Source organism: Amblyraja radiata, chromosome 18 (genome assembly GCF_010909765.2).
Source record: "Amblyraja radiata isolate CabotCenter1 chromosome 18, sAmbRad1.1.pri, whole genome shotgun sequence".
Lineage (NCBI taxonomy): Eukaryota > Metazoa > Chordata > Chondrichthyes > Rajiformes > Rajidae > Amblyraja > Amblyraja radiata.
This window is the reverse complement of record NC_045973.1, coordinates 28,793,577-28,821,544: the sequence shown is the minus strand read 5'-3', so window position 1 is coordinate 28,821,544 and position 27,968 is coordinate 28,793,577. Positions and strand designations below refer to the sequence as shown.

The window sequence follows — 27,968 nt, the reverse complement described above, 5'->3', positions numbered from 1 at the left end:
ATTCCTTTCTCTATATTCATAATCCATACTCTTCCATCCTTGTCTTACACCTTCTGTCTTTTCATCTCTGGCCTTTGTCCAACCATCCCCAGTATACACTGATGGTACCGAAGTAGAGATCGGTGAATGGCTTCTAGTTCTTAAGAGTAAACACCAGCAACTTGTCCAGGACTAGCCATATCATAGCAATGGTTAGGGAAGCACACCAATGCCTCTACTTCCTTTGAAGGCGTAGAAAGTATGACATGTCCCCAACAACTCTCACCAACCTCTACAGATGTGCTATAGAAAACATTCAATCAGGGTGCATCACAGCAAGGTTTGGGAACAGCTCCATCCTGACTAACCTCTCTTCTATTGACTCGATCTACACTTTATGTTGCCTTGGCAAGGCCACTAGCATAATCAAGGACGATTTTCACCATCTTGGTCTTCCCACTCCCTCTTCTCCCCTCTCTCATCAGTCACGAAGTACAGAAGTGTGAAAATGCATACCTGCAGATTTAAGGACAGTTTCTTCCCACTAGTTATCAAGCAACTGAACCCTCTCACCAACTCGGGAGCGGTCCTGACCTACCATCTACCTCATTGGAGACCCACGGACTATCTTTAATCGGACTTCACTGAACTTTGTCACGCAATAAGTGTTATTCCCTTTATCCTGCATATACACACTGTGGACGGCTTGATTGTAATCATCTATAGTCTTTTCACTGATTGGATGGCACGCAATAAAAAGCGCTTTTCACTGTACCTCAGTATGTAATAAACTACATTCTGAAATATCTGCCTATCATCTGTATTAAACTATCTATCACTCATCACTCAGGCGTTGTCCTGCCCAAAGATCTTATAGCTCTGCTATAGGATCTTTGGTCCTGCCCCTCCTCTCTTCCCGCTTCCTCCTCTCATCAACAATCTCACGGAAGAAGGGTTTCGAACCGAAACGTCACCTATCCATGTTCTCCAGGGATGCTGACTGACCCGCTGTGTTCCTCCAGCGCTTTGTGTCTTATTTTGTAAACCAGCATCTGCAGTTGCTTGCATCCACTAAGTATTAGTGGTGCTTAGTTTATAACTCAGCCACATTGTTGATAAATAGTTTACACGATGTTCTGCCCAAACAGTGCCACCATGTTTTCTGCTGGCGGCTGCAAAACCTGAATTTTTGGTTTCACTTTTATGCGGAGAAAATATAAATTGTCCGCTAACGCACGAATTGTCACCAATTGCCCCAGTTACATCTTATTCCCTACCCTCTTTGTTCCTGATCGTCACACTGTTCGTGGAAACGGAACCGTGGCGTTTCACTACAGTGCGGGAAACGGAGTGTGTAAAGTTCAAGACAGTGCAGGAAACTGAGCTCAACACAGATACATTTCAAATGAACGCGGGAAACGGAACTCCGATAAACACGAAAGGAGCGCAGGTAAAGGTGAGTTGACTCCGTTTCATTCCAACATTTATTTCTTGGTATTTTGTTTAGTGCATTAATTATTATTTCCTACAACTGTCGCGAGGTCTGATAAAGGTTATCCATAAAGGTTCGGCCTACCCATGTTCTCCAGAGTATTAGTGGTGCTTAGTTTATAACTCAGCCACATTGTTGATAAATAGTTTACACGATGTTCTGCCCAAAAGGGTTGCTGAAGAAGGGTTTCGGCCAGAAACGTCGCCTATTTCCTTCGCTCCATAGATGCTGCTGCACCCGCCGAGTTTCTCCAGCATTTTTGTCTACCTCCAGAGATGCTGCCCGCCCCGCGCAGTTACACCAGCACTTTGTGTCCTTTTGGTTAAAAGATCAGTGGCTTTCTCTCTCACTCCTTTCTTATATAGCGGGTCACATGTGCGGCAATCCGATCCACAGGAACAATTCAACACTGCAAATAATATTGTCCAATGCATCCAACTAACTCATAGACACGAGGAACTGCAGATGCAGGTTTTTCATTGTACTAAGGTACACGTAAAAATAAACTAAATCAAACTTTTAAAAAAGTGCTGGGGGAACTCAGCTGGTCAGGCAGCATCTCTGACGAACAGTGATGGGTGACATTTCTGGTTGGAACCCTTCCTCAGATCCTATCAGTACCTCTATTGGCAATCTCTATTGACAATTCTTTCAAAACGAGCATACAGATGAGCACCATTTACACCTCTTGGTCTGTCTCACCATTTTCTCTAGGACTTTACTAATTTCTTTCCTCAATCACATTGGATTCTTGGTTCTCACATATTTCTGGTGGGTCTTTCCTATGAAGGCAGACACAATGTATTGGTTTAATTTCTTCACCATTTACTTATTCCTCAATATAAATTCTCCTGTCTCCGTCTGTAATGAAACACATTTGGCCTCACCGACGTTACCCTTTGGCATACGTTGAGAAAATATTATGATGTTTTTTATTTTCTCACCATTTTCTCCACAATTAGATTCATAGAAGCATACAGCACCAAAACAGGCCCTTGAGCCCAAAACGCAAAGTGCTGGAGTAACCCAGCGGGTCAGGCAGCATCTCTGGAGGAAAAGGATAGGTGATCTTTTGGGTTGCGATTCTTCTTCAGACTCTGCTGCCTGCTTCAGCACTTTGTTTTTACTCATTCCAGCACTTGCAGTTCGTTGTGCGTCCCTTGGGGCAACTTGTCCATGGTCGTCAAGATGCTCCATCTAAGCTATTATTTGCCCACTAGTATTTGTCCCATATCCCTCCAAACCTTTTATTATCTCATGATTTATTAAACATCCCAATATTGGAACAGTCCTATTATTTAGTTTGGAGCCCTGTCAACAACTCTATTTATGCCACTAGCCTGCAAGATGGTTCTCAGACAATTCCTTTGAAGGCCATCCCATACCTCCTGTATCCCCCTCCCTGACTCTCAGTCGGTCTCGACGCGAAACGTCACCTATTCCTTTTCTCCGGAGATGCTGCCTGACCCGCTGAGTTACTCCAGCACTTTGTGTTTATCTTCGGTGTAAACAAGCATCTGCAGTTCCTTCTTACACAGTACTCGAAATGTGGTTGTATGTAATACTTCATAACTTCAAATGTGCAGAACCAGCTCACACTTGCGCAATCAGAACAAATAAAAAGCAAATCAAATTAAAAAAAACACCCACCAATCAGCTACTACAGTTCTGTGATCTCACACACAGACATTCAGAAGCAGGAAGAGACTGAGCATTTCCACCGGCTGAAACAGGGTGGGCCTATTTTTTAACAGATTTTCCGTCTATAAGTTGGTCTCTCGTCTTTCTGTACTAATAAGCCCACCTCGCTGAAAGTAGTGTCAGAATCAGTCTCTCCTTTTAAGAGTCAAGAATGTTTAATTGTCATATGTACTGACAACAGATTAATTAATTTATTATGCAGAACTTAACAGCTGTAAATGCAAAACATCAATAAAATATGTAATAATTTTAAAAATCAATAAATTAATAGTTATAAAACTAATGCAAAAAAAACAAAGTCCTTAGCTCATAGTTGCTGAAGTGTAGTAGTGTTTAGTTTAGAGATACAGCGCAGGAACAGGCCCTTCGGCCCACCGGGTCCACGCCGACCAGTGATCCCCGCACATTAACACTATCCTACACACACTAGGGACAACTGTATGTCTTTGGAGTGTGGGAGGAAACCGAAGAGAGTCTCGGTACAGACAGCACCCGTAGTCAGGATCGAACCTCGATCTCCGGCGTTGCATTCTACCGCTGCGCCACTGTGCGCCCTTAATATTCAAGACCCTTATAGTTATTCAAGCTATTCATGAACCTGGTGGTCACGTTTTCAGGTTCCTGTACCTTCTTCCCGATGGAAAGAGTAACATTGTCGCACAGCCAGGTTGGTGTGGGTCTTAGATGAATATGGCTGCCTTTTTGAGGTAGCACCTTTTATAGATCCTTTTGATGGTGGGGAGGTCAGTACCTGTAATGGACCAGCTGTGTCTACCACGCTCTGTAATCTCTTTTGTTCCAGCCGTGAAGGAACCAGTCAATATGTTCTCCATCATACACCATTACAAGTTCAATGGAGTATACACACCGAATCACCTTAATCTTCAAAGGAAGTAGCGACATTGTGTTTTTTTTAATTCTTTGGATGCCACCTCTTGCCACTTCCTCTTCAACGTAGCTTTAAGCACTCTCCCGTGGGACACATTTTTGACCAACAAGTTCAGCTTGCTGTACGCAAACCAGGTAAGTGGGAAAATTATGAATCAAATTCTCTCTCTGTGCTTTATCAAACTCTACTACAAAGCTTTTCTTTAACCTTTCACATTATAAAGAAGACACCTTTTCTCGATCCTTCATTCACCCCAACAAAAACGTCTACACACGTTTTGAGCAAACACTTTATTGCCGTTTTTAATAATTATTAGTGCTGCACTGTTGTGCATCTTCAGATCCAATACATGAGCTCGTTGACAACGGAGCTGAAGCTCTTAAAGATACCCCTCAGCTACACCATAGCGCTGTTGGAAGCTGCCTGTGGTGCACACTTCATGGGGCAGTGGGTGAAAGGGAGTAATTGTAGAATGGAGGTGAAGATATTTTTGTTTGCAGTCTTAAGGGGAAAAACCTGGTCTGGGACTATATTTTATGTTTTTGAAAGAAATTACACATATATCCAGAATACCACAAAAAAAGGGTAGTGGGACTGAACAACATTTGAGCACTAGGAGTATAACGAAGTTGGAATCTGAAGAGAAAGAACTTGCGGACTCATGGGACTGGGACTAAATAGAGGAGCTCTTACAAGGGATTGCTTAGGCACAAATAGGTGAGCAGCTGGGGAGAGGTCCAGATTTCTAATATATTTTATATGTGCCAGTACTGTATCTCCTAATATAGTTAGTGAAAGGTCCAGCTGTAATTTTTTTAATTATGTTGCTTCATTTTTGTTGACTCCACTTTGATTTCCTCTAGCCATTTACTAAACAAATTAAATCCCATTAAAGCACTAGAGAGAAGAATGTCATCCAATTTTGTGGTTACAACAATATGATTTTGTGCAGATATAGGAAAGTTTCAGTATTCTTCCAATGTGTACTTGGACACCCTAAATGTTTGGAGTAATTGGTTCTTGCCATCACTCTGGCAGAGAATAGGTGGAGTTTTAAAGCTTTGTTGTAAACGTTAATTTCAAGCAAATTATTATGGATGGCAACTGGTCGAGCTGCTGTCTCACAGTGCCAGAGACCCGCGTTCGCCACTGACCACAGGTACTGTCTCAGTGAAGTTTGCACTTTCTTCCTTGCTCATCCACTCCCTATACACCAGGGGAAAATTACAGAGAGCCAATTAACCTACAAACCTGCATGTCTTTGGGATGTGGGAGGAAATCGGAGCAGTTGGAGGAGACCCACACGGTCGTGGGGAGAACATGCAAACTCCACACAGACATCACTCGAGGCCAGGAGTGAACCAGGTCTCTGGCATTGTGAGGCAGCTGCTCTACCAGCTGTGTCACTGTGCTGCTCTTACTTAGCAAATATTTACCAGTTTCAGTTGTGAACGCCTTTTTCAGGCTAGAGTTCCAGATTTCTATTACAAGTTGTTTGCTTTCTCCTACTTTAAATATTAAATCACCAGTTGTAATTTTAAAATTATACTCTTGTTCTTTGATTTTCTCTGGCCAAGTAAAATTAATAAATTAGATTCCCTTAAAATACCAGATAGAAGAATGTCATTTGTGCTTTCTTGGTCAAATTAATAATTCAATACACTCATGAAGGGCTAATGCAGGAAACATTATTGTACACAGAAAACAATAAAAAGCCGATAAAGTTCCCAAATTGTTCCAGAATGATTTATTAAATTTTTTTTATTTTTCTCTAGGCTCGAGACATAAAAGATGAGTGTGTTGACAAATAATTTGGACAATAACAATCAAAAAGGTAAAGGTAAAAATGAATGAAAATGCATAAAATAAGCAGTTGGAGGAGTCAGGCAGCATCTGTGGAGGGAATAAACATGACATTTCAGGTCGAGACCTTTCTTCAGACTGATGAGTCAGTCTGAAGAAGATCAAGGGGCCTGATCCGAAACTATTTAAGTCTATTTCCCTCCTCGGATGCTGAGTTCCTCCAGTTCTTTGTGTTTTTCTCAAGATTAAAATTTCCAACTGAAAATGCACCATGGTTTTTCCTTACATTTTGGGTTTGAATTGGTCTAAAGACTTAGAACCAGTTGTATATTAAAATTAAAATAACATGTAACGATAATTAAAATAAATAAGCCCAATATGTCTGGAGGAAGGGTCTCATCCTGAAAGGTCGGATGTCCATTTCCCTCCATAGATGCTACCTGACCCGCTGAGTTCCTCCAGCAGATTGTCTTTCGCACAAGGTTCCAGCATTTGCATTTTCTTGTGTCTTAATATGCATAATGCTTTCTTTGAAACATGAAACTAATATAAACAAGAATTTAATATAATATGTTCCAGTTATTTCCTCCAGACTCTCTCATTTTGCTATAATTAAGAAGTTAGTTTTGCATTACTGCTTTAAAAATGTTTTTCTTCTTTCTATACAGATAATCTAACGGACCGATTGCTGATGAAGGTAGCTGATAGATTCGGGAACGAATGGGAGCACATAGCAATTGGAGACCTAGGCTTTAATAAACATGATGTTGATCAGTTTAGTTCTGATGGAACGACTCATCAAAAGCGAGTGTTTAATATGCTACACGCTTGGAAATGTCGGGAAAAGCCCGCAAGAATCAAAACTCTTATCCAAATTCTGAACAAAGCTAATATTCATCCTGATGTATTGGAACTTCTGAAGAATGAAAACAACAGTTTTAATGGTAATGTTTCCCGATGGGGTATAAAGCATAGGGATACATGTCTGATATGATACGTAAATTACAGGAAAAATGTTTCAAGACAAAGAATATTTTATAGGATCCAAAGCAGGCGTGAGACAATAGAGAGGTTGGAAGTTGATGAAAGCAAGTTCTATAGATGGGATAGGCAGGAGCACAGCAGGGTGTGAGGAAGCACTGTTCGATTAACTTGCATTTATTTCAATGCTAGAGGCCTGACAGGTAAGGCAAATGAACGCGGGGCATGAATAGGACATGCGACTGGCATGTTATGGCCATTATGGTAACCTGGCTAAAAGAGGGACTAGAGTGGCAGCTTAATATTCCAGGGTACGTGCTGCAGGTGAGATGGGGGTGGCGGTAAAAGAGATGGGGAAGTTGCTTTATGATGAGGAGAATGTTGTGGCAATTGTCTGACATGGTTCGACAAGTGAAGCTATTTGGGTGGAGCTGAGAAATAAAATGGTCATTTTGTTGGGAGTGTACTAAGCCCCCAATTGGCCCTATCACTCTAACCATCCCTATCCACATACCTATCCAAATATATGTATGTGTGGATAAGGAGGAACTGAAGAAAGGTCACAACCCAAAACATCAAATATTTATGCCCTTTGTGTTCTCTGTGAGATTCCAGCATCTGCAATTCCATGTGTATATCTGCCCAAATGTCTTGAGTTGTAATTGTATCTGCTTCTATAGCTTCCTCTGCAATTGATTGCAGGCACGAACTACCTTCTGAGTGAAAAGGTTGCCCCTCAGATCCCTCTTAAATCTCTTTCCTCTCACTTAAGTCTATGCTCTCTAGTTTTAGAAACCTCAACTCTGGGGGAAAAAAAAGATTGTGAGTGTTCACTTGATCCAGATCTCTCATGATTTTGTATAGAAACATAGAAACATAGAAAATAGGTGCAGGAGTAGGCCATTCGGCCCTTCGAGCCTGCACCGCCATTCAATATGATCATGGCTGATCATCCAACTCAGTATCCTGTACCTGCCTTCTCTCCATACCCCCTGATCCCTTTAGCCACAAGGGCCACATCTAACTCCCTCTTAAATATCGATGGATCGATGGATCGATCGCCTCAGCGCAGAGGGAGAACAAGGAGGGAAGAGACAGAGACTAAGACTTTTGCCTCCATCACAGTGAGGAGGTGCCTGGTGAACTCACTGTGGTAGATGTTAATTTGTGTTTATTGTATGATTTGTTATTTATTGTTACTGTGTATGCCTGCAGGCAACGTAATTTCGTTCAGACCGAAAGGTCTGAATGACAATAAAGGAATCAAATTCAAAATCAAATTCAAATATAGCCAATGAACTGGCCTCAACTACCTTCTGTGGCAGAGAATTCCAGAGTTTCACCGCTCTCTGTGTGAAAAATGTTTTCCTCATCTCGGTCCTAAAAGATTTCCCCCTTATCCTTAAACTGTGACCCCTTGTTCTGGACTTCCCCAACATCGGGAACAATCTTCCTGCATCTAGCCTGTCCAACCCCTTAAGCCCTATACTTCAATAAAGTCATCCTTCAGTCGCTTGAGTTCGGATTCAAACTCACAAGCCCAGGTAACATCCTGGTGAATATCTTCTGCCCCTTTTCAAACTTAATGACATCCTTTCAATGCAAGACAATTAATTAATTTTGAGCTGTAGTCAATCTTGTGGGGTAGACGTCATAGCAGACAATTTATTGATGCCAATATTTCCCATACAACACTACAGTATTCAGAACATTTAATCTGTTTTGATCGTTTTAGTTGAGAGATGAATATTGGTCTAGGTAATGGGGAAAATCTTCTTCAAAAAAAGTACAATGACATCTTATACATTGACCAAACTTAGTAAACAATGCCTGATCCCACCAACTGATGTGAAAACTTGCTACTACTCAGGAATTCAAAACAACTAGGAAGTCATAAGGACCAAGTTTTATCTGTTAAATAATTTATTTGCTATATGTTGTGATCTAAATCTGCGCTATGGTTTGCCCAGTTCCCACTTTACAGTGTGCACAAAGTCAATCGGTGGCAATAAATCTCAGAATCTCTTCTGTTTGGAGGTTAACAGAAACAATTTCCAAACACAGTAAACCCTTGTTATAAGAGGAGGGGGGGTTGGCGTACGTTATTGCCGATTGTCTGTTATAAACAAATAAGGTATTATCATTGTATGTAGTTGAAACAATGATGATGGTTAATACACAAAAAGACACAAAGTGCTGGAGTAACTCAGCTAGTCAGGCAACATCGCTTGTGACGTCGGGTCCCTTCTTCTGACTGATTCAGTCTGCTGAGTTACTCTAGCACTAGAACACTAGGTGTCATTTCACCTTAAACTAGACTGATGCACACCAGCAAGCCCTACTTCACCGAATCACGTGACTGTTGTTGTTACAGCTCACATTGTAGCCCATGGGGACAGCGCTTTCTTCAGGCAAAATGTGCTTGGTCACCGTGGAAACGCTGTTCCCAGGGGCTACAACATGAGCCACAACAACAGCCGTGTCATCAGACTGTGAAGTGGGTCTTGTTGGTGTACCTTGCGAGTTGGGGGTGGGGTCAGATGCTTGGGGTCTAAAGGGCTGGGGAGACAGTGGGAGCTGCGGCTAGATCGGCAGGTCCATCCATTACATCTGATATCTGTTATAAAAGGGTCTGTTAAAATGAGGGTTTGCTCTAGTGTAATCTTAATGTTAAATAGTTTAAACACAACTCTTGGACCTACCAGTTTTTTGAAGCAGAATTATTAAGAATGGACATGCAAGCTAGAATTAAGCAACTTTCAAGATTTCTCTAAGTCTACCCTGCTCCAAAGTAAGTGGTGCCAGATTTAGACTTCGAGTATGTTTTTTTGTGTGAGGAACTTTCAAACTTCAGGAAATATTATTGTTGATAACATTATTTTCTGCTCATAGAATTGCGTTGCACATGTTGCCAGAAATATGACTGTTCGTGCAATTGTAAACCTCCAGGTAAGAAACCTTCAGTTTGAAGCTGTTTTTACATATATTTAGTCAGAGTCTATCAGAATTTAAAAGCAGGCATAATGTAGGGAATGTAATCCTTCTTGCAGTTAATGAAAATTAGTTGCTAATTAAGAATGCTTCTAAAATTTGGCCCAATGTCAGGCAATAGAGCATAGCACAATACAGCCCATCATGTGTGCAGCGACCACAATGTTCATCTAACTAATCCCATCTGCCTGCACATGGTCTCTTTCACTCTATTCCCTGTTCGTTCTAACGCAAGATGTCCAGTAACTAGCAATTTCTGTGTAATACTGTAACAAGATTGAGTAGAGGCGCAGTCGTGTATGGCTGCCCTGCCTGCAGCTGTTTGTCCTTTCGCCCTTTTTTTATTTTAAGTGTGTTATGAGTTTTTGTTTTGGAGGGGGAAGGGGGAAACTGTATTTCTCAGTCCCTCCTGGTCGGAGATGCGACTTTCCTCCCAGCCGCATCTTCGCCCCCTCCTCACTCTATTGCCTACCAACTGGACTGGAGCGGCGTTTCCTGCCGGGACCAGCCAGAACCTCAGCTTCGGCGGCGGCACAGAAAGTGAGAAAACGATCATGTTTCAAGTTGCGGAGTGGAGCAGGAGGTTAGAGACAACAGAGAGAATTACGGTACTAGGCTGCAGATCAAAGTTGTCATGGTAACAATTATTTGATTACCAGCAATTCAAGCCAAAGGGAATAAAAGAGCAAATTGACGTCAAAATATCTAGCAATATCTCAGAAGCAAAAATAATACAAAAAGAAAGGTATGTTACCTGAAATTGTAAAATTTGATAATTTGTCACAAGAGTTGCAATGTACCAAACAGAGTAAGTACTGCTCCTTGAGCTAATGTGGGGCATACCGATGCAAGATAGGATGCTGAAGATAGTGGTCTATCCTTATCCTGAGACAATGCTCCCTACTTCTAGCTACTCCATCTAGAGGAATCAGGCTCCCAACATCATTTGTCAATCCTATTCAGCATCATATATTTCATTGAGATGACTTTTCACTCTCTCAACTCCAGTCAACACAGGACCGTTGTCCATAGTGTTCCTCACAGGACAGCTTTTCATCCCAGGAAACCTCTCTAGTCTATCAAAGGTGCATTGCTTCCAAGATGAGTACACCTTAATGAGATAAGGAGAGGGGAAACTGAACATAGTCCAAATCTGTCCTTACCAAAGCTATGTACAATTGCAGCAAGGCTCCGTATTCTTGCATTCCAAATTCTTTGCTGTAAATCCAAATGTATAATTTCTCTCTTTTTAAATAAAACTAAATTAAAATGCTTGATGTTGAAAACATGAATTGCAGTATTAAAAACATGACCATTTAAAAAGAATTGTAAAATCAATAAAACATTTTGAAAATGTTTTAAAATAGTTGGAATAATTAAATAATGCAAAAGTAAGATTTAAAAAAAAAGGTTATCTTAATTCATTTCTTGCAGCAGCCTTACAAACCCCATTGAAATCAATGGGCTCATGGAGAATGCGACAAGATCTAAGAGCATAAGAGTCAGGAAGTTATGATGCAGCTCTCTGAGACTTTGGTTTGGCCACATTTACATTAATGTGTGCAGTTATGGTCACGCCATTACAGGAAAGATGTGGCGGCTTGGGAGAGGGTGCAGAAGAGGTTTACGAGAATGCTGTCTGGATTAGACGGTAATAGCTACGAGAAGAGTGGCGGCACAGTAGCGCAGCAGTAGAGTTGATGCCTTACAGCGGCAGAGACCCGGGCTCAGTCCTGACTACGGGTGCTGTCTGTATGGAGTTTGTTCTCCCCGTGACTTTCCCCGGGTGCTCTGGTTTCGTCCCACACTTCGAAGACGTACAGGTTTGGAGATTAATTGGTTTTGGTAAAAATTGTAAATTGTCCCTAGTGTGTAGGATAGTGCTAGTGTACGGGGATCACTGGTCGGCGTGGACTTGGTGGGCCGAAGGGCCTGGTTTCGTGCTGTATCTTTAAAACAAAAAATGAAAAACTAAACTAAAACAAAAGAGGTTGGACAAACTGGAGCACCAGAGGTTGTGGGGAGACTTGATAGAGTCGTATATAAAGTTACGAGAGGCATATATAGGCTACACTTTATCCCAGGCTGGAAGTGTCAAAGACTCAAGGGCATAGCTTTAGGATGAGAGGGGCAAAGTTTAAAGAGTTGTACAAGGCTAAGGTTTTAACACTGAAGGTGCTGGGTGACAGGAACATGTTGTCAGAATTGGTAGTGGGGGAAGATACAGTACGATAGTGGTGTTTAAGAGGCTTCTAGATAGGCCCATAGATATGTAGAGAATGGAGGGATATGGATGATTTGCAGGCAGATTAGATTAGTTTATCTTGGCATCACGTTCGGCATAGACATTGTGGGCTGAAGGCCCTGTTCCCATGTTATACTTTTTTATGTTACTTTTCTAACAGTTGGAGAAAATCTGTAAGGTTATGCGGTTTTGCTGGAATCCATGGGTATTGGCTGGCAGGGTAATTGGCAATGGATGCATAATGTTTAGATTCATTTTTATTTGGAAGTCCTTGAAAAATATTGGCATTTCCATTTCAAGCATTTGGAACTTACAGAAAAATTCTAGGCTGATCTTTCAGGTTAATATCATTTCATTAGAACTTGGAATTAAATACTCAATACTTTTTCTTTGTTAAAATTTAGGAATGTTAAGTGCTGTAAAGTTATGTGGTGCTCCATAACAAAGTTAATGATCTGTGCTCCCAGTTTGAGTTTGAAAACTACATATTTGCCTATTGCTGATGACGTACATTCAGAGCTAATGTTCAATCTATTTCCTTACAGAAATCATTGTCTCAAATTCTGAACCTGGAGGATATAGTAAGTAGTAAACCAACTACGAACATTTGCTATTTGCTCACTTTCAGGGTATGGGACAATATGAATGGGTTGGGCTAAATGGTCTGTTTCCATCAGTCGTAGATATATTTATGTAGATCTTTCACACTTTTTAAACAGTTAACTCCACTGTAATTTGGGACTAAGTTTGGCATAAAGGTAATTAAATTGTAATTATTTTTGGCATATAGTAAAAGACAGTGTCATAAGAAAAAGACATTTCATGTATATTCCACTGTTACATGCTGCTAGCTTGCTGTATTTCTCCATCTACAAAGTTGTTCTCCCTATGCTCTCGGGCAACTCCCTTCCTTACTTATATCCTGCTTGTTAAATGCACTCCATTAGCCCCATGTTGCTGACCCCAGGTTTATCCATTTTGGTGACCTTTTTTTTTTAACATTACATGACTCACCAAGGTTATGACTTATCACCTTGCATAACCTTTGGTTATGAAACCAATGGAGGCTATGAAATGGATTGTACCATTAAACCGCTCTGAATTCAGCATAAAATGGTAACCTCACTTAGGATTCCACGAGACTGCCAATGTGAAGGGGTTCTTTGCGTTTAGGCTGAGAGATACTCTTACAGTAGAGGGGGTGAGGTTCCAGTTCATATTTGACGTGATACTATCTTAATCAAGATAGAAAGTATCCTAATTTCCTATCAGTGAAATAAATATTAACTGGAAAATAATTTCTGAAATCAGTGCTAAATGTGTGCTGATCGTTTAAACCATGCCAAGGGAGATTGTACATAGTTTAATATCCCAATCCTGGTGGAATAGTGTGCAAGTGCTTTTAGCATGCAATGCTTTACATATTACTTTAATGCACAGGAATTGTACAATAAGACACCAATATCCTGGATTTATTGACAACTGGAAATGTCCGTGGCGCACCAGAGAACGTTGCTATTTTTGATATTTTTTACTGTTCAGGGACCAATGCCTTTTATTCACAGATATCAGTCTCAACATCATGGACACAGATTCAGTGAAGGGCAAAAGAAAGGGAGATGTGAGGATAAATGTTTATGTGCAGAGTAATGATAAGTGGTCCAATTTGTGGTCAGACCAGGGCAAATTGTTGGTGATATTTATACCGAGGAACTTGAAGCTCTTGACCATCTCCACATCAGCACCTTAATATAGACTAGGGCATGTACTCCATCCCACTTCCTGAACTTGATGCCCAGCTCCTTTGTTTTACTGACATTGAGGGAGAGATTGCTGTCTTGACGCCATGTGGCCATGCTCTCTATCTCCTTGTAAAAGGAGTTAGTGCAGAATTTGGCTGCACAGTCCTGAGGGCATAGGGTGTATAGTGAGGGGTGAGGAACGCAGCCTTGCAGGGTACGGCTGTTGAGAAATATTATGGAAAATGCTTTGTTGCCACTTTGATGGTGTCGTCCCCAACCTTGCAAATGAAATTAGAGCAGAATTTGGCTTTACAGTCATGAGTCTACATGGCGTATAGTAAGGGGCTTAGAATGTAGTCTGGCATGGCACTGCTGTGAGAATTACCATGAATTACTATGGAGGATGTTTTTGTTGCATACATTCACTGATTGCAGCTTATGGGTCACAAAGTCAAGGATCCAGTTGCAGAGAGAAAAACAGAGGACTAAGTCCAGGAATTTGGAGATGAGTTTGGCTGGCATTATAGCATTGAAGGCATTGTTACAGTCAATAAATTGGAGCCCGATGTAAGGGTCCTAGCTATCCACATGTTCCGCGATGAGTGTAGGGGCAGGCACGTGACATCCGTCATGGACTTGTTGTGGAGGTAGGCAAATTGCTATGGATCAAGGGTGCTGTAAGTAGGAATCGTCAGATTTTTCAGAGGACGACTGGATATGCACTTCTGGGGAAAAGATATGCAGAGCCACAGGGAGAATGCAAGGGGATATGACTTTGCAGGAAACTAGCAGGTATTTGATGTGCTCGATGGCCTTCTTTTCAGCTATGACCCAATCTTTCTTTGGTTTAGTTGACAGTGCAGGTTAATGTTTAGTCTTAGGGACAAGCAGAAGCAACTCAAAGCCCAGGTGCATTCCAACTGTGCTTGGTGCCAATTGAAAGTACAGTGCAGGATTGTAGAGAATGAACAGTAGCCAAACAGGTGCCAATGAGACTATGGAGACAATGAGTACAATTGCACAAGATTACAAGCCCATTGGACATTGGATCCTGAGAGAATGCCAATGCATTATGGAGCTAGAAAATCATGCCCTCTGTCAGAATGTCAGTAATAAGCTCTGACAATATTACTGCACGTGGTCTACAACTAACAATCCTACACATTAGTGCTGGGTGCAAGACAGTGGACCCTATCCTAGAGTATAACTCAATGGTCCACAAATTCTTTATTATCACATGTACAGTGAAATTATTTTTCTGCATACAATCCATGGTTATTTACAAAGTGCTTAGAAATAGTCCACTGAGACTATATGCAAGAGTCTCTAGGTTTTGGCATGATTTTCAAAGTCCAAGTTGCTTTAAGTGCAGCTGGTCATAAAGGCCCATTGCCCTGGCGGTGTTGCTGGGTCAGCCTGGTCCAGTGAAGCTGTAGGCATCCTCCATTGCTGTCAGCTCGGTCCCCTGGAATGACACCCAATCCAGTCGAGCTCCATGCTATGAAAGTTGCATATAGTTTTAACTGGCTATAGTTGTCCACTTGCAGTCAAAGTTCCCTAAAGGGAACAGCCTTCTGCCAACCTAATTGTAGCTTTGGGGTTCGAGAAGCTGATCAGCAGTGAGTCTGCATTCTGGCTTGGCCCTGTGCACAGAGCTCATCGTTTTGAATGATTGTAAACTTAATTCGAGTTTTCTGGCTTTTTCGTCTTCCACAAGCCCAGCTTGAAGTCTGTCCAGTGTGTGAGTTTTTGCCGAGGCATGTATGTGCAGGATGCCTCAGTTATCTTGTGTAGTTCTTGCAATTAATGATTAGTGTTATGGTATAAGTTTTGCTAAACCTGATGAAGAGCCAAGTGTAGAGCATGTAAATACCTTGCCTTGCGTGGACACATTGATTCTGCATCAAAGTTATTCATGTGAACTGTTGAGCTGATCATGAAGTGTTCTGCCCCAGTCGTCGAGCCAACATTGACTTCTGATGGTCTGACTACAATTTTTCAGGCTCATATGAAACTTAGATTATTTTCTGAAAACTTTATCCTCCAACAGTTCACTTTGGCTAATCGTCTGTGCTCAATGTTTTCTCATCATGGCCTCCAGCAGAGATAATAGAAGATAGATGCAAAATGCTGGAGTAACTCAGCGGAACAGATAACATCTCTGGAGAGAAAGAATGAGTGACATTTCAGGTCAAGACCCTTCTTCCGGCTGAGAGTTAGGGGAGAGGGAAACAAGATATGGAAGGGTACAATGGACATGTAAGGTGTGAACGGAACAGATCAAAGCAGACGATGATCAAGGAAATGTACAATGGTTCATTGTCAGATGAGGGGAAGGTAACACGAGGTATACCAACAGTAAGATTAATCAGGAGGACAGTGAAACTAGGAGGAGAACTAGGGTGGTGGATGGATGGTGAGAGAGGGAAAGAATGGTTACTTGAAGTGAGAGAAATCAATATAGCTACATACTGTCTGAAGAAGGGTCTCGACCTGAAACGTCGCCTATTCCTTTTCTCCAGAGATGCTGTCTGCCCCACTGAGTTACTCCAGCCTTTTGTGTCTCGCTTCACACTGCTGAGTTGTAAGCCATGCAAGCAAAATATGATAATAGGATCATTTGAAGGGGTACATAACCAGGAATGGAAAGTACACATCCCTTTTTCACATCCTTCCTCAAAAATGTTCCAAAGACACTACATCCGATGACTTGGTATTATTATCTCCAATTCTTCTACTAGGAGGTAGTTCTTCTTGAGTGAATGCCTAAAAGGGAAATTTATACTGATACCTGAGAATAAGGAGGGCATAAATTAAGGAAGATGTAGAAACTGATGCTGGTTTCCACAAAAGGACACAAGTTGCAGGAGTAACTCAGCAGGTCAGGCAGCATCTCTGAAGAATATGGATAAGATGACATTTCAGGGTCAGGACCCTTTCTCAGATCAAGTCTGAAGATGGGTTCCAACCTGAAACCTAAATTAGGAAACAAGCCTGTTGTAATTGATGCAATGAAAAAATAAATATTGTCTGCTTTCTTTTGCAGATCATACAATTAAAATAAGCTTGATGGAAACGTATAAAATATCTGAAGACATACCTAACACACTCAATAATATAATTTGCGAAAAAGATCCTCAATTATTCTTCAAATTAAGAGAAATTATCAATCGCTTGCAATTCAATCTTTTGAAGATTTCACCAGGATGCATAGAACTTAAGCTGCAGCTACGATCGTACGAGGCACTCCTGAACCTCACCCAGTTGTGTAAGAGAGAAGCATCTAAGGGGATAACGCAGCTTGCTCCATTGCACCAGAAACTACGAGATGCATTGATGGAAGAACTTCCATGTGAAAATATAATGCCTGCAATGTTTTCTTTCCAAAACATTTTTGAAGGCGGATCCTACAAAAGTGCACTGGAATTCTTCTGTGCAGGTAGGTCTTTCGTGAGGTTTGAATTGCAAAGTAAATAGAGAAAGGAAAGAGGAAATGTGTAGGAAAGAACTGCAGATGCTGGTTTAAATCGATGATAGACACAAAATGCTGGAGTAACTCAGCGGGACAGGCAGCATCTCTGGAGAGAAGGAAATGGTGACGTTTCGGGTTGAGACCATTCTTCAGACAGAGGATAGATAAGGAGCGTTTGAAATGATGGCTGAAAGCTCATTTGATCTAGGCTTTCTACAGCATCAGCTTGATTATCTCCCACTTATAACTGTTTCTGTCGCACCAGTGATTTGCATTTGTATAACATGTATTGTATTCACCGGAGTTTAGAAGGATGAGGGGAAATCTTTTAGAAACATATAAAATTATAAAAGGACTGGACAAGCTAGATGCAGGGGAAATGTTCCCAATGTTGAGCGAGTCCAGAACCAGGGGCCATAGTCTTAGAATAAAGGGGAGGTCATTTAAGACTGAGGTGAGAAAAAAATATTTCACCCAGAGAGTTGTGAATTTAAGGAATTTCCTGCCACAGTGGGCAGTGGAGGCCAAGTCACTGGATGGATTTAAGAGAGATAGAGCTCTAGGGGCTAGTGGAGTCAAGGGATATGGGGAGAAGGCAGGCACGGGTTATTGATAGGGGACGATCAGCCATGATCACAATGAATAGCGGTGCTGGCTCGAAGGACCGAATGGCCTCCTCCTGCACCTATTTTCTATGTTTCTATGTTGCAGAATAAAACATTCCTATCCACAAATAGTACGGTTCTTTTGAAGGTGCATTTGAGGTGGGTTATGTTGCGCTTTTGGACATTTTATTTGAGGTGTCAATTCAGGAAAATGCTGCAGCACACAAGTGTCAAAGGGCTTTGCATTGCCTGCTCCTGAATAATCAGTGGGGTTAGGGCGTTCAACACAGTAGAAATGCCTAATGAGGAGGGGCAGGGCATTAGTCTGGGGAGGTTGTGACTTACATAGAAACATAGAAAATAGGTGCAGGAATAGGCCATTCGGCCCTTCGAGCCTGTACTGCCATTCAATATGATCATGGCTGATCATCCAACTCAGTATCCTGTACCTGCTTTCTCTCCATACCCCCTGATCCCTTTAGCCACAAGGGCCACATCTAACTCCCTCTTAAATATAGCCAATGAATTGGCCTCAACTACATTCTGTGGCAGAGAATTCCAGAGGTTCACCACTCTCCGTGTAAAAAATGTTTTTCTCATCTCAGTCCTAAAAGATTTCCCCTTTATCCTTAAACTGTGACCCCTTGTTCTGGACTTCCCCAACATCGGGAACAATTTTCCTGCATCCAGCCTGTCCAACCCCTGAAGAATTTTGTAAGTTTCTATAAGACCCCCCCTCAATCTTCTAAATTCTAGCGAGTACAAGCCGAGTCTATCCAGTCTTTCTTCATATGAAAGTCCTGACATCCCAGGAATCAGTCTGGTGAACTTCTCTGTACTCCCTCTATGGCAAGAATGTCCTTCCTCAGATTAGGAGACCAAAACTGTACGCAATACTCCAGGTGTGGTCTCACCAAGACCCTGTACAGCTGCAGTAAAACCTCCCTGCTCCTATACTCAAATCCTTTTGCTATGAATGCTAACATACCATTCGCTTTCTTCACTGCCTGCTGCACCTACATGCCTACTTTCAATGACTGGTGTACCATGACACCCAGGTCTCGTTGCATCTCCCCTTTTCCTAATCGGCCACCATTCAGGTAATAGTCTACTTTCCTGTTTTTGCCACCAAAGTGGATAACCTCCCATTTATCCACATTATACTGCATCTGCCATGCATTTGCCCACTCACCCAGCCTATCCAAGGATCCAAGACTTCAAGGATTAATTCAGTTCATTGAGGGTATAGTGTACGAGTGATTATGAATAGCAGCCAAGAGTGTTTGGACAAGTGAATGACAAAAGCTAAAGGTGAAAAGTGGACAAAAAGGTGTCCGATTAGGAGAGAAGAGGAGTGAAATGTAAAGCCGGAGAGAGTAATATGGATGGAAGGGAACTGTGGGAAGGGGTTGTTAACTTGCTATCATGTGTTTACACCATTGTGTCTTTATACAGGGCAACAATTTCATTGAACTTTATAAATTGAATTTCTATAGAATTAAATTTTCCCATAAGCCAATCTCTGAACATGGTTGAATAATTAATAAACAAGTTGTAAAGGTTGTCAAATTGCTTTAAGATTTTCACTGCTGGTGGCTGGCTATCAAAGCTTATGGTTTCCAAGCTTCACATGCCTGAATTTCACAGCTTAAGTGAGAACTGTTTTAGTGGAATTTAAAGAGGATTTTCCTGATTAATATGTCATGGAGTCCTGTGCGATGATCCTTCTCCAGCTTTACGTTATCTGCTTATGTGATTGAATGGTATAACAGCTCCTTCACTGGGGGTCTCCATTGAGCACTAAAGCTCCACCTCCTTGGCCCCACCAGTTGAGCCTGGCACAACGGTGACTTTAACACCACATCACCAATTGCTTTTGCAACCAACAACATCCCCTCCTTCACTAAAACCATTCGTAACTCTTTCCAATTCCATAATATCCAGGTTTTGTCATTAACCCTCTACCCTGTATAAAGCCCAACCATCTCTCCCAGTCCTGGTCTGTCTAGTGAGTGGGGAGTGGGTTTAGACAAAACGTCCAATGCTCATTCTATTGTGTGCAATGCCCTGGGATTCATGCAACAGGATATAGAAGTGGAAGTGCTTGACTTAATTTGTACTTTTCTCAGCACTGGGGAGTTTCTGAACCAAGATCTACCCAATAATATATAAGAAGCAATACCTATGCTATGTTTACAGAACCAAAAACAGCAACCAAATACAAGAGCATCACCAGTTGCAACAGCATGTTTTATAATTTCTGATTTTCATCTATCTCTGTGATTTGATCTGATTCAAATAAAATGATTAATTGACAAAGAGCAGTGAGAAGAATCTTGGACAAAAAAGTGTTAATTGTTCATCTTTATTGCATGATATAATTTCAAATGTGGCAATCAATTAGGTCTTGTTCCATGAAAGGGGAGAAATAGCAAGAGATTTCCTATCCTTGCACAGCTGAACAATCTGCAGACTTCTCTGCATCCAAATGCATATGCTCTTCATTATCCTTACCTCTTTCCAATAAGCGAGTTCGGTATTCTGAAAAACACAAGGAATCATGGGATATGCTAAAGGTCACGCGCTATAAAGAATAAGTGAACGAAGCGCTGACTGCATAAACTGTATGTAAATTCTTATCTTGATTCATAATTCATGTGTAAAAATATATTTAATCTGAGGAATTGGGGTGCCAGGTAGCGAGAGAGTGGTTGTAACAGCGATAGAGAGGGGGCAGATGCCAGGGAAGAGCACGTGCAGACCCGCGCCTCATCAATAGCCCGTGTCCCGCGGGCGCTGCCGAGCCGCCGCCGGACCCCCCCACCCCCACTCTGGGCATCCCGCTTTACCTGATGGGATAAATTACAGACTTGATTTTTAAAATCTCAAAATTTTGTAACATTGCTACACAATGCCCTCCGCCTTTGATGAGCAGCTCCAGTGGAACTGGTTGCCAGCCCAGCTCCAACGGACTCACTGTTTGTAATGACACATGCCCTTCACCGAGGTGGCAAACCAACAGCCACTGGACAGGCAGAGAGGCGCGGCTGGCGGTTCCCCTCCCCCACCCCCCCCCCGGTGCAGGCTGCGAGCCTGGCCAATACCTCCAGCCGCCTCTGGACGGGGACGGGACAACCGTGGGGGGAACCGCGGCGACTCGGCTACACCTGCGATGCTAGAGACCCGCGCCCGACCCCGACCCCGTGGAGCAGCACGAAGCATAAAGCACTCACTTAAACGAAGGTCTGATAACCAAAGATACACATAGCAGATCCGCACCCTCCAATGTTTATCTCCAGTGACCTATAGCCTGGGCATGCACTGTCGGAATACCGAACACCAACCTCTTCCCATACTCACTCTCTTATTATAACCAACATTTAAAGAATCTCCTGTATTGAAAGAGGAAATCAAGCATTTGTAATCTTCTGGCAAACATGTGCTGAACTAATTCAGTTTCTACTTTAAATTCATACTCTATCCTTGGATGTACATTTCTATTATAGAGGGATTGTATAAGGTCACTGGGTCATAGGGCCTGACGCACGGAGCCGCTCAATCCATGTGGAGGACATCCGTAACTTCCGGTATATGTTATTAATGCAAGAAACGCGTTCTTTCCTACCTGTTAAAAACCGCCAAAATGTTGAATTTTTGCGCTGAAAAAAATTGTGGAAGTCAGGGTAAGTGTGAGAGACATGTACCCAACTTCAGAATTCCAGGTAAAGAGAAGCGAGAGCTGAAGGGACAACAACAGCTAAAGTGCTTGGTAAACATTGGCCGTGCAGATATCGGAGTTGAAAATATTGGGAATAATCGCGTTTGCTCACTGCATTTCATCAACAGTAAGGCATTATTTGTGTTTTTCTTGATTCCTTTGGTATCTAAAAAGTCTCAGAAGTGATAAATCTGGCTGTAAATTTTTCTTCAGATGCGTTTTCATTTTGAATGTAAAAACCCACTTGAGAACCATGGGCGATTAAAAAAAATTACAGCCAGATTTATCACTTCTGAAACTTTTTAGATGCCAAAAGAATCCAGAAAAAACCCAAATTATGCCTTAGTTGATGAAATGCAGTGAGCAAACGGCCAATGTTCGCCAAGCACTGTCCCTGAAGTTGTCCCTTCAGCTCTCACTTCTATCTACCGTCATTTCTCCTCACTTTTGGAATTCTGACGTAGGCTAAATGTCTCACACGCTTATCCCGATTTCCATAATTATTTACAGTGCAAAAATGGACAATTTCAGCGGGTTTTAACAGGCCCGCTACGCTGGAAACAATGGTAAGTGCCTACCTGCAGTTCATCGCGTGTACTCCACTTGGCGTAGCGTAGCAACAGCACGGGTCATGGGTCGTGACCCGACTGCCGTGAAACCTCCCTATAACTTCCTATAAGCTTCCCACCAGCTGTATTTCTACAATTCTATCGAGAAATCTTAGTACATACAGTACATCTATATTAGAAGTATCTGTGTAATGAATCAGCACTCATTTTGTAATTCCACTTTATTTTATCAGGTTTTTCACTTGATGATATGCTTCCAATCTTAAAAAAACACAAATTCCAGAATATTGATTATCTGTGCATTGATGTAAAAGGTGCACCACAAACTACCCTAACTGATCTGAAGAAAGAATTCATAAAGAAGCGTGATAGAAAACTACGTGCCATCAGGAAGAAGTTGAAAAATAAATTGGGCGTGAATGATTCTAAATTTATCATTAGGTTAATTGATAATGTTTTAAATAAAGCTGGGAAAAATCAAGGAAGGAGCTGCAAGAGAACCAGGGAACAAACAGGTAAGAGAAACACAACCATTACTGGTTGTGGTTGGCTAATCCATGTTACATTATGTTAATTGTCGAGTTGCTTTAAATTATAACATTGCAACGTTACAAAGCTCAGGTGTCTATTGTTGAAGGCACTATATTCTTTGATGTACACTAGAATATATCAGCAAAGTGATGGTTAAGGGGCTATGGTAATAATTACAGGCAGAGACACCTGCAAAACATGTGGTTTACTGATTCTGCTATAGAAATAATAGTAGAAAATAAAAGGACGTATTTTAATCTATTGGCTTTGTATTGACGTTTTGAAGACCAATACAATTAATCTCACTTCTGCACTCTTTTGCCATATCACATAATTTTAAGTGATTTTAGCCTTTTGTAGTTATCAACATGTCCTACCCATTAGTTCTGTCCGAAGAAATTTTCTTCATGTCAAGTTCAGTCTGCAGTTACTGGAAATCTGTTTCCCCTGGTTAGTGTCCTTTAAATCATGGAAATAATGTCTCTTCATTTTATCTAAAGCATTAATGATTTTATTTTTTTCCTATCTATTTTTGGCTTTCATTGATCTGATGAGAACAACTTAATTCTCTCCAATCTATTTATGTTACTGTCATTCCTCATGGAAACATAGAAAATAGGTGCAGGAGTAGGCCATTCGGCCCTTCGAGCCTGCACCGCCATTCAATATGATCATGGCTGATCATCCAACTCAGTGCATTAATCCAGTACATTAATCCTAAATCCTCTTCCAAACCTCATTTTCCTTCCTAAAGTGTACTGCCTAGAATTGGACACAATAGCCAGCTATGACTGAGCTAGTGTTTTAAAATTCTTGACCTTTGGACTCAATGGTTCCGTTTATGACATCAAGGAACCAATAACTATTTTAAGCCCTTTGTAATTTGCAATTGAAATCTTATCCCAAGCTAAGGTGATTAACAAGTATCCAAACAATAGAGATCTCATTTCACTACTCTGTAGACTGCATGATATACCTTCTATACACGATTCACTGCAATGCTTGGTTTCTTTCGCATCTGCTCAGCCGCTTCCACATGATTGTTCTGTGCAACATAGAAACATAGAAACATAGAAACATAGAAAGTAGGTGCGAGAGTAGACCACCAGGTCCGTCGAGCCCGCACCGCCATTCGCTCATGGCTGAACACTAAACAGACACACTTACCCACAAACAGTAGACACAAGACACAGAACACAAGACACTACCCTCCCCTTTATACCGCTATCACCCCTCTCCACCCCAAGAACCGCGTGATCTCCTGGGGAGGCAAAAAAACGGATAAAAACCCAGGTCCAATTCGGGAAAAAAATCCGGGAAATTCCTCTCCGACCCCAATCCAGGCGATCGACACTTGTCCAGGAGATCACTCAGGTCTTACTATACTAACCATACCTAGGTCCATATCCCTGCCCTCTCCCCGTAGCCCCTTATCCCCTTGGCAGCTAAAAAAACATCTATTTTAGACTTAAATATATTTAACGTTTCTGCTTCCACTGCTCCCTGGGGCAGTGAATTCCATAAATTAACCACCCTCTGGGTGAAGAAGTTCTTCCTCATCTCAGTTTTAAAAGAGCCCCCCCTTATTCTGCGACTATGTCCCCTAGTTCTAGTTTCCCCGATCATTGGGAACATCCTCGGTGCATCCACCCGATCAAGGCCCCTCACGATCTTATATGTTTCAATGAGATCGCCTCTCATTCTTCTAAAATCCAAAGAGTAGAGTTCCAGCCTACTTAACCTTTCCTCATATGTCAATCCCCTCATTGCAGGAATTAATCTTGTAAACCTTCGCTGCACTGCCTCCAGGGCTAGTACATCCTTTCTTAAGTATGGACCCCAGAACTGTACACAGTATTCCAAATGTGGTCTCACTAATACTGTGTACAGCTGCAGCAAGACCTCCGTGTTTTTATACTCAATCCCCCTAGCAATAAAGGCCAAAACTCCATTGGCCTTCCTGATTGCTTGCTGCACCTGCATACTAACTTTTAGTGATTCATGTACTAATACCCCTAGATCCCTTTGCGTTGCATTACAACGCAGCTCCTCCTCATTTAGAAAATAACTTGCCCTAACATTTTTTTTCCCAAAGTGAATGACTTCACATTTATTAGTATTAAATTTCATCTGCCAAGTTGTTGCCCACTCACCTAGCTTATCTATATCCTTTTGCAGACTCTTCCTATCCTCCTCATCCCCTACTTTTCCTCCCATTTTTGTATCGTCCGCAAATTTTGATATATTACACTTGGTTCCCTCCTCCAAATCATTTATATAAATTGTGAACAACTGGGGTCCCAGCACCGACCCTTGCGGAACCCCGCTAGTTACCGGTTGCCATCCCGAGTATGAACCATTTATCCCCACTCTCTGCTTCCTATTTGTTAGCCAATCCTCTACCCATGCTAATATATTACCCCCAATCCCATAATTTTTTATTTTTAGCAATAGTCTCTTATGTGGCACCTTGTCAAAAGCCTTTTGGAAGTCCAAGTATACCACATCCACCGGTTCCCCTTTATCCACCCGGGTTGTTACTTCCTCAAAGAATTCGAGCAGATTCGTTAAACAGGACTTCCCCTTCACAAAACCATGCTGGTTCTGTCCGATGAAGTCATGTTTATCCAAGTGCCCCGTTAGTGTTTCTTTGATAATTGTCTCTAACATTTTACCCACCACCGATGTTAGACTAACCGGTCTATAGTTACCCGCCTTCTGTTTACTTCCTTTTTTAAATATAGGTGTTACATTGGCCATTTTCCAATCCACTGGGACCGTTCCTGCCTCCAGGGAGTTTTGGAAAATTATCACCAATGCATCCACAATCCCCACCGCTATCTCCCTCAAGACCCTTGGATGTAATCCATCAGGCCCAGGGGATTTATCCTCCTTCAGTCTCATTAATTTCCCTAATACCACCTCCTTGGTGATCTTAATAGTATTTAGCTCCTCCATTCCTACCGCCCCCTGTTTATCCAGCGTTGGAATATTTTTTGTGTCTTCTATGGTGAAGACTGATACAAAATACTCGTTTAATGCCTTTGCCATTTCCATGTTCCCCACCAACAACTCTCCAGTCTCACCCTCCAATGGACCAACGTTCACCTTAGCCACCCTTTTTCTTTTTATATAGCTATAAAAACTCTTACTATTAGTTTTTATGTTGTTCGCTAAATTCCTTTCATAGTCTATTTTCCCCGTCTTAATTAATCTCTTAGTTATTTTTTGCTGACCTTTAAATGCTTCCCAATCCTCTGCCCTCCCACTATCTCTGGCTACCTTATATGCCCTTGCCTTCAGCCGAATACTATCCTTTATAGTTTTACTAAGCCATGGCTGACTGTTCTTACCCTTACCCCTTTTTTTCTTCATAGGAATAAATTTTGTGATAAGGTGTGATAAGGTGTGGAGCTGTTACATGCTAATGTTATTTTGACAGCATTTCCCAACCTGCAATCATGAACCGCTGACCATAGTAACGGATATGTAGGAATTTAATTATATAAAGTTCACTTTCAAGTCAAACATCATGCTGACTTTGGAAAATATTGCTATGTCTTTTTCAAATTCCTGAAACCTCCCAGCAGTACTGTGGGACCGCCTGCATCACATAGAATGCAATGATTCAAAAGGTGTCTCGCTACTACTCTCTCAAGGCAAATATATAGCTAACAAATCCTGGCCCCTCCAACGATGTCTAAATCTCCTGATGTAATTAAAAAAAACACAGACACGTACATTTTCAACCTCTCACTGCCTTGTCAAAACAGCTAACGTTGGACACAAGGAATTGCAGATGTTGGTTTACAGAAAAAAAACTAAGTGCTGAAATAACTCAGTGGGTAGTTAACTGGCTTGATCGCATCCCCTACCATTGTAGATCTTTATGGATTCTGACATCAAGCAAGTTCTAGCCAGCAACAAGAATGCTGTAATAGCTGAGAGTGGTCCCTCCTGTCCCTAAACAAAAAAATAGAAATATGTACTAGACGTTGAGTAGGAGACTATAATAATATGGAGTCAATGCATATTCTGCTTGTTGCACCCTAAGTATCAAAATGCTACTGATGAATTTAGCACGAGAAGCAAACTACTTTGTTGGGTTTTCATAATGTCTGAACTAAAAATTGCAGGGAAGAAGAGAAAGAAAATCCAGCACGAAACGTTAAGAAAACCAGAAGACTCTTGTATGTTTGAGATTCCAGGGAGGACAATGCAGCAGCCACAATCTTTTCTTATAAGTTATAAGCCTCCTTTGAAGCTAATGACATTCTTGAACTACATCAAACAGAAGGAAATGTTTGAGAAAGTGTTTGCAGCCCAGCTAAAATCCAAGGAGAAGAATGTGAAAACGAAAAAGAAACAAAGTAAGTTTTATTTTACTTGAAGCCATTTTCATGAAACTTTGAGTTGTCAGGTAAGAACACAAATCTAGACCATGAAAGAAGAAGTAATCCTTGGATAATTCCTCTTCAATTCCCTCAACTAGTAGGTCACTTTGAACTTAATTAATGCAAATAAGATACCTTCTGTATCAAAGTGAGGATATCATTAGGGGTGACCTTATGGATAGAGGTCTTGAGAGGTTTAGAGAGAGAGAGGTGCTTGGTAAAGTCAATCTAAGCTTTTAAAGAAAGTTGAAAGGCTTTTATGCATTTGATAAGGTCAACCTGGGAAGATTTTCCACATGTGGGACTAAATATAGTTACTAATAAATCAAATAAAAAATTCAGGAGAATCCTTTTTTCGTCTAGGGAATAGTTGGATTGTGGAATCTACTTCTGTGTAGAACTGTTGAGGTGAAAAGCACAGTTACACTTAAGAAGAAGCTAAAGAAAAAATGTGGGTGGATGAGTAGAATAATATGATGATGAAGAAGTAAGTAATATAAAAAGGGAGAGACTATTATATAGGGCAGTAACAATTCCCAATGAATAACATTATTATATCTCTACAGTTTTGTTATGATTCACAGAATTAAAATTCTTTGTTTTATTCACTAAGGCAATCTTACACATCCTATAATACAATTATTGTGGTATGTTACTGAAACATAGGTTGCTAGATTGTAAATTTGACACCAATGATGCTGCTTTCACAGAGAGAAATAGATCATCAGTTGTAAACAATTTCATTTTCATGAATCTTAAATAGGATTCATCATAATTTGTTGCCAAACATGGATTCCAGTAGCAAGCAGCTATCAATTTAAAATTATTCCTAATTCATGGAGCAATGAAATTTGAG

The 27,968-nt window shown here is 41.3% G+C and overlaps 1 protein-coding gene across 1 annotated transcript; it reads left to right on the top strand.

Annotated features, from left to right (window-relative positions):
- Positions 1-1,011: 1,011 nt before the first annotated feature.
- Positions 1,012-27,967, top strand: LOC116983580. The gene is made up of 9 exons (XM_033037364.1): positions 1,012-1,435; positions 5,837-5,895; positions 6,533-6,808; positions 9,738-9,794; positions 12,627-12,662; positions 16,870-17,262; positions 22,421-22,702; positions 26,855-27,088; positions 27,876-27,967. The coding sequence occupies exons 2-9, from the start codon at positions 5,853-5,855 to the stop codon at positions 27,965-27,967; spliced, it is 1,413 nt and encodes a 470-aa protein (XP_032893255.1). The 5' UTR covers positions 1,012-1,435; positions 5,837-5,852.
- The last annotated feature ends 1 nt before the right edge of the window (position 27,968 follows it).